At 38.0% G+C, this 15,362-nt stretch overlaps 1 protein-coding gene across 1 annotated transcript in view; it reads right to left on the bottom strand.

The window, feature by feature from the left end:
- Positions 1-587: 587 nt before the first annotated feature.
- The window catches only part of CHIC2 (cysteine rich hydrophobic domain 2), a 93,500-nt gene continuing 78,725 nt past the window's right edge, over positions 588-15,362 (bottom strand). Inside the window, exon 6 of the mRNA XM_077477483.1 lies at positions 588-1,429. Coding sequence (XP_077333609.1) covers positions 1,403-1,429 — 27 coding nt within the window. The 3' untranslated portion in view covers positions 588-1,402. The remainder of the gene's footprint in view (positions 1,430-15,362) is intronic.

The following is a 15,362-nucleotide window of genomic DNA, read 5'->3' as shown; positions in this document are numbered from 1 at the left end:
GGCAGAAAGGGGGGGATGAGACAATCTCTGACTAATCAGTAAGTTTAGTGTTATTTTGAGCTTGAGCTATTGATCTCTGTAACATTATTAGCATAGAAGCTCAGCCTGGAAAATATTTTATTACAAGCCAAAATTCCCAACTACTGGCTGAGATTTGTAAATATTAAATATTCATATATTTACCTAACTAAAATATGAAAAAAAATCCTGAATAGGTAAAAGAAGTGAAATTATCAGAAAATGTATCCGGAACTATACTCACCTTGGCTCCAGCGACGTGGCATCCTGGAGTTCCCCGTTGGCTGCTGACATCTTCTAGCAGTCAACTCCTGGGGATTGAACACCGGACAATTTTATTGGCTGGGCCAATATGATGTTACTCTTACGCATGCATGGGAGTGCAGTCAGATTCGGCATTACTGAATTGCTATAGTGAGCTGTATGTGCATACAGGGGATGTCTCTTATGCATTAAAAATCCTACCTGTTCCCCCCTTAGAAATAGATGGAGATTTCAGTCCAATATAATAGTTTAATTATAGTTCCATAGAAAACAAGCCAGGATAACAAAATAAAGAAATCCAATCGTGTGACGAAGCAACTATATTTTTTGCTGGACTTGGTTGGATGTTTGAAGCACACAAAGATGCACATTTTCAAACTAAGTATAAACATGCAGTAAAAACACATTATTTACCGTGATTTAAACCTCTGTTCAGTGTGTTGTCATTCATTTTAAAAAGTATCCCAATGCTTCTTTACCATGGTGGCCAACACAGCCACACTGCAGTGCACCTGGCATGTGTTGGGGTGTGCTGTCTTTAAAATAGGTCTGGTCCATTTTAGTGCATTGAGGTGCATTGCCAGTTCTTTAAAAAAGAGGCTGCCTTAATACAGTGTGCATTAACATATATACATTAATACAACACAAGCTGAATGAGCCCTAAGTGGCGATGTTTGGAACTAGACAAGGTATATGTATTACTTTCAATCCCCAGGATTATGGTCAATCAATCCTCTGACACTGATGCCATTACATGAATCTTTAACTTACCAGATACTTCACATTCCTTACTACAGTTTGACATGTTGTAAAAAAATATATAAACTTTTGGTAAGCTGTACAACAAAACCGATATTTTAGAACTCACAGGATAATGGACCGAAGAGGTGGAGGAGTTGTTAGGGCAGTTTTGGGCTGCATGTGGTGGGTGGTCTGTACTCAGGGGGGCGCCCTCTTGCTACTCATAGTTCCTTGCTGCAGATGGGGGAGGAGGCTAGAGGTCTGTACTAGCCCAGTCTTCATTACTCACTTGAGTGCCCTTCTTTAGTTCTCTTTCAACTGTCCACTTAATATCGGCTTCATTACACCAATGCTCCATTTGTAATGTAAATGCCCAAACTCAGGGAAGTTTTTCTTTTGGCCTTGTCTGCGGAAGAATACAGAGAGGTATTCAAAACCTATTAACACAAATCAATGGCACCAATAAAAGCAAAATCTCCTTAGTAACATAATCTTGATTGCAAAGGAAGAACTGAGAGCATTTAGGAGAACAGTAGCCAGCATTGCACAAGCATTTGCCTGGAAGAATTTAACACAATACTAAGAGGAGATATTTGAAAGGGAAGAAAAAAGTAAAACGAACACACAATGAACAGTTACTTTTCTTCTACAAAAGTGAACAATTGCCTACACGAAATCTCTCGTGTGCTTCTTTGCAAAGAACTGTGATACAATGTAGCTTGGCAAAGTGAAATGACAAAGCTGCCTACACATTATCCTGCATTGTACAGTACCTTATTAAAGGACCAAGAAGCACAAGAGAAACAACTACACTACTCAATTAGTGCTACCTTTAGGAAAAGCAGATTTAAACTACGGTAATAATTAGTAGGGAAAATAACTACTAACAATCAATATGCTTAAATGATGCAGCTCAGGGCTGAAGAGAGCTTTTGTTTTCAATCTCTCTTTATTATTTTTAAAACACTTATACAAATACACACATATATATATATATATATATATATATATATATATATATATATATATAAAATCTTTGATCATATTATAAAATTGGATATCATTCTATATATACGGCTGGGAGTACCTGTATCCCATAATACTTTCTACTTTCCAATTCTATTTCTAAAATTCTTACATCATTTACATTTAATTAATGTCATTCCTACATCTACTCTCCACTAATTCCTAGAGATTTAACCACTTAAGCCCCGGATCATTTTGCTGGCTTAAGACCAGAGCACTTTTTGAGATTAGGCACTGTGTCGCTTTAACTGACAATTGTGCGGTCGTGCAACGTGGCTGCCAAACAAAATTGATGTCCCTTTTTTCCCACAAATAGAGCTTTCTTTTGGTGGTATTTGATCACCTCTGCGTTTTTTATTTTTTGCGCTATAAACAAAAAAAGAGCAACAATTTTGAAAAAACGCATTATTTTTTACTTTTTGCTATAATAAATATCCCCAAAAAATATATTTAAAAAAATTTTTTTTCCTCAGTTTAGGCCGATAAGTATTTTTCTACATATTTTTGGTAAAAAAATCACAATAAGCGATTATTGATTGGTTAGCGCAAAAGTTATAGCGTTAACAAAATAGGGGATAGTTTTATGGCATTTTTATTAATATTTTTTTTTTCACTAGTAATGGGGGCGATCAGCGATTTTTATTGTGACTGCGACATTCTGGCAGACACATCGGACATTTTTGACACCATTGTCATTTATACAGCAATCAGTGCTATACAAATGCACTGATTCCTGTGTAAATAACACTGGCAGTGAAGGGGTTAACCAGGAGGTGGCAGTGTAGGGGTTAAGTGTATCCTAGGGCCGTGTTTATAACTGTGGGGGGCATGGCTGTGATTTACAGAACACTCATCTCTGCTCAAATCACAGGGAGCAGAGATCAGTGTGACTTGTTGCTAGGCAGAACGAGAAGATGCTGTTTACATATCGGCATCTCCCCGTTCTCCTTCCCCATGAGACAATCGCAGGTATCCCCGCGGCGATCGAGTCCACAGGACCAGCAGTCGGACTCACGGGGGTGGTGACCAGGATGCGCGCGCGCCGCTGGCGGCATGCACGTGATGGCATGGGGGCAATTTTAATTGGACGTACCTGTACGCCAATTTGCCTGCCCATGCCATTCTTCCAACGTACATCGTCGTGCGCCAGTCGGGAAGTGGTTAAACCAACACTACCATGAAAAAAAAAGGTGGGGGGGGGATATGGTCCCATTTATAGATATTGTATAATAGTTTAAAAAGAAAAAACTGCGCTATCCAAAAATGAATAAGCTGCGGCTCAATATGTTATACAACACCTGCACAAATAAATATCAAAAGAAGCTGCGCTAGAACATGACAGCACTAACTAATTCAATATAGTGAAAAGTAAGTATAAAATCACCGTAATAATATTGAAAATTAATATTACGTGCAAATTATTCAAAAAGTGCTCGGAAAATATAAAGTGCAAAAAGTGACATAAAGTGTTGCAAAATGATCAAAATACTAAAGTGCGAAAATTGAAAACAAGTAAATGAATAAATATAAACAGTTACAAAATTAATTATATATATAAATCAAATTCATATATTAATAGCACATAAAGAACTAATATATAAGTGCAATAAACGTGACCATGTATCACTATCACATAAATATTAATCAAATTCAATCCCCTGTGTAACAGTCCTCAAATGTGTATTAAATTTAAACACCAACGTGCCAATCAAACTTCCACCAAAGGATGTCTGTGAGCCACCTCCACCATGAATAAACAAACTGCCACTTACCAGAACTTAATGGTCCCTTATTACAGGGGACCACACAACGTGTTATTTGTAACACAGCCAATGGTAAGGATATGAATACAGAAGAACTCTTAAAGTTGGTTCAAACTATCTGCCACAAGGTGCCGTACTTGCGTTCCAATGGTATATCAAAACTCCCACGTATTAATCCACAATGAATAAAATATGCGGCCCAAAATGAAAAATAGACTCACATGGCTGTCAGAAACCATGAAACAGACTGAGACAGAAGTACAATCAAATCACACTTATTTATTAATAAAAATAAAAGGTAAATAGAAAAAAGCGTAGTCAAGCATAGCCAGTAGCCAGATCGGGTAGTCAGCCAGTCCAAAGTTCATTAACCAAATCGGATTATCAGCCAGGCTAGAAGTCAGGGATCCAAGGAGAGCAACCACAAGCAGGATAAGAAGCCAGGAGGGATGTCAGCAAGCCAGTCTTTGAAACAAACAGCAGGAGATGGTTCCTTGTGATGTGACCAGCGCGAAGGCAAAGGAAAAAGTGAGCTGGAAGGCTTTAAATAGGCAGGTCAGGCGAACATCATCGGGAACAGCTGGTAACTGTGGAAAAAGAAGAGAACTGGCAATTAGCCGACAGCTGAGCGGCCAGCCCAGAGAAGGAAGGGCTAAGCCAGCCCTGACAGTACCCCCCCCCCCCCCCATCAATGGCCCCTCTCCCTCGGAGGGCCACCGGGCTTGAGGGGAAACCGTATATACAAAGATAACAGCCACACCTCGGTCTGAGTCCCGGGCCACAGACATCTAAGGAGCCAATTTAACTCAGGGAAAAGTCAACTCTCCATAATATGAATATGTGAAAGAAGCAGATAGGCAGCTAATATCCATATGCATATACCGCATATATAACAATAAGGGTGAAACATCCTCAAACATATACGGTAATGGTACTGGGATGCCAATAAACATCACAAGTTGCCATTAGAATATTTTATAAAATAGTTTAATTTTAAAATAGATAAAAATAAATAGAATTAGAAATGAAAAAATCTGTTAAATGGCATGATGCATCATAGTGCACCTGAATATACCATAAGCATGTTAAGTTATTATTTATCATTAATTCGCTATCTATACAGTTAGATGAAAAAATTATAATTATACATTATATATTATCCAATAACCACAAAAATTTCAAATCCAATAAAAGATAAAATCTAAAAATTTAATTTGAATTCTCAATATTAAATTAATACTAATCATGGGGTAACACATATTACCAAAAAAAAACACATGCCACCCAGGACTCAGATCCAGTTTACAAGAATCATATAATATGCAATTTCTGCAGTTCTGATTCTCTTCAAGAGTTATCAATGAAAGCGTTCACATCCACTTCTATATTTAATCCATATGGAGTGTAAGATTTAACCCTATGCACCCAAGACATTTCTAGTTTGGAAATACTCCTTACCAGACTACTGCCCCTCCAATGGGGCCTAAATTTATCGATACCTAAAAAGATGGCACCAGCGGGGTCCCTGTGGGCTGTAAAATAATGTTTTGAAACTGAGTGTTTGGTAAACCCTCTGTGTATATTATTGATATGCTCATTGAGGCAAACCTGGAGTGGGCACTTAGTCCGGCCAACATACTGTAGGCCGCAAGGACATTGGAGCATATATACTACCCCTGTGCAGGAGCACGTGATAAAAGGTTCCATAGAAAAACTCTGTGATGTGCACGTGGACATAAAGGAATGAGTCCTTCTTGTGCTACAACCATTGAGAGCACAAATTTGGCATCTCCTACACTGATAATATCCAGTGAGCTCAGAGACAAGGTTGGATACCACTGCAGAGGGATTAAGAACGTTTGGGGCCAGCTCATCTTTTAGGGGCCGTGCACCCCTAAAAACCACTTGGGGCTTCTCTGGTAAAATGGATTTTAGAACCCTGTCGATCTTCAAAATATGCCAATGTTTATTAATTATATGTTTCACCTTAGAATGTTGGTACGAAAAACCTGTGATAAAGGGGTTACGAATGGTCTCCCGTCTTTGATCATTGGGTTTTTCTTTCAGTAGGACATCTCTATCTACTTTTTTGACGAAATCCAGAGTACCATCTAAAAACTCTTGAGAGTATCCCTTATCTAAGAAGGAACGTATCTTGATCCATACAATTACGTTTCAACCTCAGGTATTGACTCTTGGACACGGATCGTAACCAAGAGGCGTGGTGACATTAGGGATAAACACATTTCGATCTGTAGGTTTAAAGTATGTGGAGGTGACAAAACTATCTCCACAAATAGAAATGGTAAGATCTAAAAAATGTATTGACTCCGAGCTTACTTCATAGTCTCAATGTATACCCCTATCATTTATGTTGAGGGAATGCATAAAGTCCTTCAGATCCTCCTCGTCTCCATCCCATAGGAGGAGGATGTCGTCTATGTATCGAAACCCACATGATAACCTCTGGTCTGGGTCAGGCATAGACGACATCCTCCTCCCATTTGGCCATAAAGAGGTTTGCCAAGCTGGGGGCATACTTAGCCCCCATAGCAACTCCTCTATCCTGCCGATAAAATTGGCCATTAAACCAGAAAAAATTATGAGTGGCTGCATATTCCAGCAATTCCATAATGAACTGTATCTGAATCTGGGGTAAATTAGTAGCCTTGTTAAGATAAAATGATACTGCATCTAAACCCAATTGATGAGGGATTATGGTATAAAGGGAAGTAACGTCGACCGACACCAACCGCATCCCTGACCTAGGGTTGAGGTTGGAAAGAAGACTAATAACGTGTCGGGTATCTTTTACATATGAGGGCATATCCCGCACTAGTGGCTGTAAAAAGAAAGTCTATATACTTGCCCACCCAGGAGGTGATAAAGTCAATCCCTCTCACTATGGGATGTCCTGGGGGGGGCAAGTAGGACTTTTATGTACTTTAGGCAAGTAGTAGATAATTGGAACTCTAGGTGCTCTTGGAATCAGAAAGAAACTTTCTTTTTTATTGAGAATACATAATTCAACACCTCTACTGACTAGTTGTTCTAAATGCCTGTGTACCTAATGGTAGGATTAGATGGTAAAGGGGTATAGGTGGCCTCATCGCTCAATATATGGTAAATCTCACACATATAGTCATCTTTGTTCAAGATGACTATGCCACCTCCCTTATCTGCAGGACATATAACCAAGTTGTTATTGGCACAGAGGGTATTAATCCCTAAATCTATTTCTTTCCTGTTTCTTACAGATTTGATTTGCATCTCATCTAGGTCTTTCAAGGTTAAATCCCTGAAGACCTTAAGTGTGGGTGGTAAATGTCCCGGGGGGGTTAAACAGAGAGGAATTTGCCAGACCAGAATATATAAAAGTTTGAGCACCTGTCCTGGGGGGGGGGGGGGGGGGGTATATGGATTTGAAGCAATATACCTCTGTACATTTCATTTACGAACATATTACGAAGATATTAGGCTTGTGCAATTTGTTTCGTAACAAATCGAAATTCGGCCTAATTTTGCATCTTTTGGACATTCGGATGCATCTGAATGTCCGAATAAACAAATAACGAATAACAACGAATACGAGAGAGATGAAACAAAAGGTCAGCTCAAAGTAAATCTTATAGTCCAATCAACTAATTTATTTTGTGCTGGAGGATGGATTACTGGCAAAGTGCATTCCTGAGAACTGAGTTACAAGGGTGTTGTATTGTATTTGAGCCGAGGAGAATAGACGTTGTCACTGTGTATGTTAAAAGAATCAATAAACAAACGACTTTCCAAACTACGAATCATTATCATGAATGAATATACATACATAAATAGCGAATTTCAACGAATACGAACAAATGAATTCGACACTCTAGGAATAATAACGAATTATCCGAAAACGTATTAACGCAACATAACGAATATAACAGAACGAAATGATGTATTTTACGAATGACAACGAACCAAAACTAAACGAAATTTTCCATTGTGCACAAGTCTAATGGATATCCATGTATGTTTGAAATTTACTGATATCTCTGGGGGAGTGAACTTTAAGCCTTTATCAAGGACTTTCAGTCCTGGACCTGTGAGGGTATGGAAACTTAAATTAAATATACCAGTGCCTGCTATGTTCTTGGTCTTTTTGGACTGAGCATACCTCCCCCCTTGAGTTCCTCTCTTAATTCTACAACTCTTTCTGTTGCTTGATTTGGCCTGGGAAAACCCCAATTTTGCTGTCCTTGTATGTGACTGTCCTCACGATAGTTACCATGGTTAAAACCATAGTAACCCCCAGGGGTCCAGACACTATTTCCACTAATCGAAGTAGATTGTTGGGGTTCTTCATTAAAAAGCCCCAAATTCCTCAAAGGGGCAAAGCTATTCTGGATGTGAACATTATAATCATAATCATCATAGTGTACAACTGAATGGTCACCATATAAATTGGGATGCCCTAATGCAGGATCATACGGATGAGTCTGTACAAGATTGTCAGACTGACCATAAGAGTTTGAGCCATAGGGATATGAGCTCCGACCCAGATAAGGAAAAGAACCCCGAGCATGCCCACGCCCTCAGACATGGGGGGTCCCTGGTTAAATTGTTGTTGGTTTCCTTCATGTTGGCGAAATGGGGGAGGGCCCCATTGGTAGCTGTACGCCAGATCCCGGAAGCCACGGGCTGTGTAGTGAGGCCGGCCGGCTCGCATGTTTTATGCTGGATACATTTGTCTTCTATGTAAGTGCGCATTTTTAAACTAGAGAATTCAAGTTTAAAAGGTTTTATGCCATGTGAGTCTATTTTTCATTTTGGGAACTTGGCCGCATATCTTATTCACTGTGGCTTAATACGTGGGAGTTTTGATATATCATTGGAACGCAAGTATGGCCCCTTGTGGCGGATAGTTTGAACCAACTTTAAGAGTTCTTCTGTGTTCATATCCTTACCCTCGGCTGTGGTTACAAACAACATGTTGTGTGGTCCCCTGTAATAAGGGACCATTAAATTCCGGTAAGCAGCAGTTTATTAGTGGTGGAGGTGGCTCACAGACATCCTTTGGTGGAAGTTTGATCGGCACGATCGTGTTTAAATTTAATACACATTTGAGGACTGTTACACAGGGGATTGAATTTGATTATTTATGTGATAGTGATACATGGCCACATTTATTGCACTTATATATTAGTTCTTTATGTGATATTAATATATGAATTTGATTTATATACATAATTAATTTTGTAACTGTTTATATTTATTCATTTACTTGTTTTCAGTTTTCGCACTTTAGTATTTTGATCATTTTGCAGGACTTTATGTCACTTTTTGCATAATTTTCAAGTAATATGAATTTTCAATACTATTATGGTAATTTTCGCAATATATTGAATTGGTTAGTGCTGTCATGTTCTAGCACAGCTCCTTTTGATATTTATTTGTATAATAGTTGAGGAGGCCCGAAATTCTTCCCATTGTTGCCATGCTTTTTGATTTAAATTATTTAGACTCTCCTTGAAGTTAGTCAGTCATTCTCCAAGGATTGCATTTCTTTCATCTCGCAGACCCATTCTATTATTGTGGGGCTTTTTGCTTTTCTTCAGTTTCGGGCTATTACTGTTCTAGCGCAGGCTTTCTCAACCTTTTAACCCTAGAGGAACCCCAAAAATTATTTTCAAGTCTCGAGGAACCCTTACTAAAACCAATTCATCATGGGTCAATAGAACAATGCCCCTTATACTGGTGGTATAAAATGTTGATCGAGATGCCAACATTATTGATCGAAACGCCACCGTTAAAGACAACTAAAAATATATTTTGTGTCATGCTGCTGGCTTTGCTAAGTGATGCTGAACCTTGAACCTTGTACGCACCATCAAAAAGGTGGTTCATCAGCCACAGCTCAAGGAACCCCTAGCAACCTCTGGAGGAACCCCAGGGTTCCACGGAACACTGGTTGAGAATGTCTGTTCTAGCGGCTGTTAATATATGGCGAAGGACATCCGCCCCAATAGCTTTCATTGATCCAGGAATAATAGATAGTATTGAAATACTAATACTTAGTTGTATCCCAGTTCCCGATACCAACTGGTATATATTAAATATCTTAAATCAGAAATTTCTCCCCATTGGACACCTGTACCTGATATGTATCATTGTACCTTTTTCCTTAAGACATCTCCAACATTTTTCAGAAATATCTCCATTTATTTTATATAAATCGACAGGGCTCCAATACCATCTCATCATAATTTTATATTTTCTTTCCTGATGCTTGGTCGCTAAAGATAATTTGTGTATTAACTAAAATGCCTTCCTCTGCTCTGGTAATGAAATTGGCCTCTCTATTTCGGTTTCCCACATTCTCATATATGTTATTTCCTCCAAAGACCCAGGAGGAAATAGAAGCTTATATACGATTGACAGATTAAGAATCGTTTATTGTTCTTTTATTAAGATTTGCTCAAAATTAGTTCATGGTCTATCAATCAGGGAGAGTTGTAAACTTGATCCAATATTTGTATGTAATTGCCAATATTGCATCCATTTTTGTCCGTGTTCATGTCCTAATTCAGCTAATCAAGGAAGCTTACCATCCACTAAGGTCTGTACTATCCTTGTGTACTCTTCTCTGACCTATTCCATTTAATAAAATGTGTAGCCTCTAATGCTGGGGAGAATACGGATTAAAAAATAATTTCCTTTTCAGCACTGTGTCCCATATCTTTAATGTTGATGTCACAAAAAGTGTTAGTTCTTTTTTCCCTGGTCAAAACTGGGGTTAAATCCATGGGAGTGACTTAAGTTGCAGATAAATAATAGCTTCTTCTAAGGTTACCCATTGTTTATATATTTGTGAAACCAATCTATAATCTTAATTATAGATGCTGCACGCAAGTATATTATAAAGTCTGGAAGGGCAAAACCTCAATTCTCTTTTGTTCTAATTAGGATTTCTCTTTTCATTTGTGATGGTTTTTGAGCCCAAATTAAACTTTCTATGGCTTAGCGTAGTTGGGCTATTAAGTTAATTGAAGGAACCATAGGTATTGCCTGAAATACATATAGTAATTTTGGTATTATATGCATTTTCACTACATTAATTCTCCCCATCCATGAATAAACCATTGTATCATATCTTTGGAGTGATTTTATAACGTTTTGGATTAGTTTAACTCCTGTAGTTTAGCCATATTTCTTGGGATATAGATCCCTAGATATTTAATTGCTATTTCTTGCCATTTAAAGGAGTTCCTGAACTTCATTTGATAATGATATATTTAACATCTCTGACTTATCATAGTTAACTTTAAAATTGCGTACTTCTCCAAACCTTTTAAATTTTTGTATGAGATTACGTAGTGTCGTTATTGGATTGGTGACATATATTAATAAATCGTCCGCATATACTGACATTTTATATTATTTTCCTTTAACTTTAATACCTTGAATATCACTATTATTGTGTATAGCTTTAGTAAGGTATTCCATTACTATCACATATAACAAGGGGGACAGGGGACAACTTTGTCGGGTACCATTTGATATTTGTACGTATTTCAAAAGTATACCATTCGTGTGTATTTTCGCTCTGGGATTGGAATATAAAGCCATGATCCTATGTAGAGGTCCAACCTTGAGCTGATTCAGGGCTTCTCCCAGGGAATACCAGTCCACCTTATCAAATATAAAAACAGAGAACAAGCAGCGCCAACCTGAGTGTAGTAGTTTAAAACATGCTTTTAATTATAGTATAAAATGCACTCACTCTGTGTAAGGTGTAAGCAGGCATATCATAAAAGAAATCCAAATGGACAGCGGGGCTTCACAGAAGATGATCCTCTCTGGCTGTATGCTCTTGTCTGACGATGCCGGTGGCTTTCAGTGTCACAGATCAGAGTAGGCAGGGCACAGCGAGAATCGCCAGTCCGCAGAGTCCTGGGTCACAATCGGATGATGCTAATGTCACGATCGGATGATGCTAATGGCCTGCTGTCACGATCGGATAATGCTAATGGCGTGCACGCGTTCGGAACATGCGTGTTCCTTCATCAGGCATTACTCTGGTCTGTGACACTGGAAGCCACCGGCGTCGCCAGACAAGAGCATACAGCATGAGAGGATCATCTTCTGTGAAGCCCCGCTGTCCACCCTGCTGTCCATTTGGATTTCTTTTATGATATGCCTGCTTACATCTTACACAGAGTGAGTGCGTTTTATACTATAATTAAAAGCATGTTTTAAACGACTACACTCAGGTTGGCGCTGCTTGTTTTCTGTTTTTATATTTCTCCTAAAGGTGTTTCTACCCTTCAGTGTGCTGCCTCCTGTCCGTGTCAGTTACATCTCCCTGCGGTCATTCACCCAGGTTACAGACTTTATTCTTCCCAATATTTGAACTTACATCAGGAATCAGTCTTTTTTTGATTAACCTTCCATTGACTTTCATATTATTGTTTTATTTGTGCCCTACTCCCGGACAATTTTTAACCCCTTCCACCCTTATCCCACATACAATACAATACAGCCTTGCTTATGTTTGCTATCTCTAGCGCAGCAAAAAAACTTTTTTACTGTCCACCCTATCAAATGCCTTCTCAGCATCAACCGATAAAAGGCATGATGGAATAGCATTCCTCTGGGCATATTCCATTAATGTACACTTTTTATTGTGTTGTCCCTTGCCTCCCAGCCCACAAAAAAGCCCACCTGATCTAGAATAATATGCGTGGGTAAAATGAATGTCAGCCTTTTCGCAATAATTTTAGTATACACACGCAGATCTATATTTTTAAGGGAAATTGGTCGGTAGTTACCGCATATCGTATGATCCTTATCAAGTTTAGGGATAAGTACAACGTGTGCTTCCATACGCTGTAAAGTAAAGGATTGAGAGGCAGATATAGAATTATACGTTCTACTAAGAATAGGAGTATCTCCTGAAATAGCTTATAAAATTGGAGTATATCCACCGGGGCTGAGACTTTTGCCCAGGACAAACGCAGATATAGCTTGTTTTATTTCTACTATTGAACAATCTTTTTCCAATTCTTCTGGTATTTCCTTAGCTCTGAAGACAGCATTTGGAGCTAATGGGCACCTGATAAATATGGTGCTTTATGAGTCAATTTAGTGTTAGGGGATAGGTAAGATTAGGGTACATGATTTATGTTTAAGGGGTTAAGTGATGTTATGTTACATTTTGGGATTCAGCTTTATTTTCCAAGGTTATTTTTCAAGGTTGGGTAATATTTAAAGCAGCCAGCCAACACATTTTTTTTAAGTTTTGAGTATGGTAACAAAAGGACCCCTATGAGATTATTACTACTATCCAGGGCTCCACTATAAATGTTTTCCCCCACTTATTATCATGGCCACCAAAAGTCGCCATAGTTTAACCAGGTAGGAATTGAAGGAAAGCTAGCAGGCAGCACAGTGGTACAGTGGTTAGCACTTCTGCCTGGCAGCACTAGGTTCATCAGTTTAATTCCACAGCACAACCTGCCTGAAGTTTGCATGTTTTTCCAGTGCCTGTGTGAGTTTCCTCCCACACTCCAAAGACATGCTGGTAGGTTAATTGGCTCCTGTTTAAATTGGCCCTTGTATGTGCATGTATGAATGTGAGTTAGGGACCTTAGATTGTAAGCTCTTTAAAGGGCTGGGACTGATGTGAATGTGAAATCTATATGTAAATCACTGCATAAATTGTTGGTGCTATATAAGTACCTGTAATAAGTAAATAAAATTAGCAACAGGGCACAGACAGCATCATATGGTACAGTAGGGAAAGATTAGAACTTCTGTCAACTAAAAAATATATATTGTTATTTTTTCATTTTGCAGTGTGAAATTTACCCTAATTTCCTGTCCAATGAAACCATTGTCACCTGGACAGTATATAAGGGGAGTTTCATTTAGCACTAAAAACCCAAAAGGGGTTCCAATCCTTTCTTTACCACTTCCAGTCCAGGCCAATTCTGGCCTCCCCAACAGAAACCTAACATTTTTTTTAACTATAAAACTACTTAGATCCCCCAAACATTATATATATATATATATATATATATATATATATATATATATATATATATATATATATATTTTTTATATTATTTATTTAGTTATTTATTTTTTAAGCAGAAGATTAGAAGAAAATGGTAGGTGTTGCCACAAGCACAATTTTTTTGGTAGAAATATACATTTAATTTATTTTTAATGCACAAAAACATCATATAATACCAAATTATTTGGTGAAATATAAAAGGTTATGTTACGCTGAGTACATAGATACCAAACACGTCATGCTTTAAAACTGCACCCGCCGGTGCCAAATTACAGTATCTAAAAATCTCCATAGACAATGCTTTAAAAGCCTTACAGGTTACAAGTTTTTTTTTCCAATATGTTTTTATTCAAAAGTTTGTCGGGATACAAATAGAATATCATTGCATAAAGATCTTTAAACTCTTAAGAGGTTATCAAATATTTAATCCATATGTCTTTCACGTAAAAATTATAACATTAATTATGGTTAAGTAAGGCTACCGCCCACTCGAACTTGAGCGGAGTACTTATAACTTCTTGGTAATGTTGGATCAAGTTGTACCACCTTTAGTATATCTCCAGATCAGAGTCCTTGACACCAAAGGAGGTTAGGTATTTAGAGTTAGTTAACATTGCTCCTCCATCGGAGTCGAGAAGAAAGATGCTCCAGGACTCTCCATTTGTATCCATAAACTGAATCATTAAACATAAAAAGAGAAATAAGTAGAAGAAGAGAAGTAAATTAGAGTAAAATTAATTAAAATAAAATAAGGAAGAGGAGGGTTAGGATGGGAAGGGGAGGAAAAGGAAAAAAGTAAAGGCCAGGAATCCAAAGTAGGAGTAATTTCCTTCGGCCTGGGCCCCCAACCGTCTAGTTCTAGAAACTATGGGGCCTGGATGTACTTAATTCAGGGGGCCCACACCCTGTCAAATCTGGCCTGTCTGTCTTTAACCACTACAATACAGGGCACTTTCGCCCCCTTCCTCCCCAGCCCAATTTTCAGCTTTCATCGCTCTCGCACTTTCAATGACAATTGCACGGTCATGCTACACTGTACCCAAATGAAATTTTTATCATTTTGTTCGCACAAATAGAGCTTTATTTTGGTGGTATTTATTCACGACTCTGTTTTTAATTTTTTGCGATATAAGCGCAAAAAAAGCGGAAATTTGGGAAAAAAAACTATATTTTCTTTTTTCTATTTTAAAAGAAATCCAATAAAATCTAATTTTGTCATAAATTTAAGCCACAATGTATTCTGCTACATGTTTTTGGTAAAAAAAATTCCCTTAAGTGTATAATAATTGGTTTGTGTGATCACGGATATATGTACGCAAATGATCATGTACATATGTGTGCAGATAATCATTGGAACATGTGATTTTAGTGGGACATATGTGGGGGACATGTGTTTTTATTATTTGGTGGTGACATGTGTATTGTGGTGACATGTGTGTTTACACTGTAGGTTTATACTAGACTAGTGATCAGTGAGTAAAAAGCTGTAAAAA

Source organism: Lithobates pipiens, unplaced genomic scaffold (assembly GCF_037356315.1).
Source record: "Lithobates pipiens isolate NorthernLeopardFrog02 unplaced genomic scaffold, aLitPip1_a1.2 Scaffold_13, whole genome shotgun sequence".
NCBI lineage: Eukaryota > Metazoa > Chordata > Amphibia > Anura > Ranidae > Lithobates > Lithobates pipiens.
Note: the sequence above shows the minus strand (reverse complement) of the source record. Positions and strands in the feature narration are given on the sequence as shown.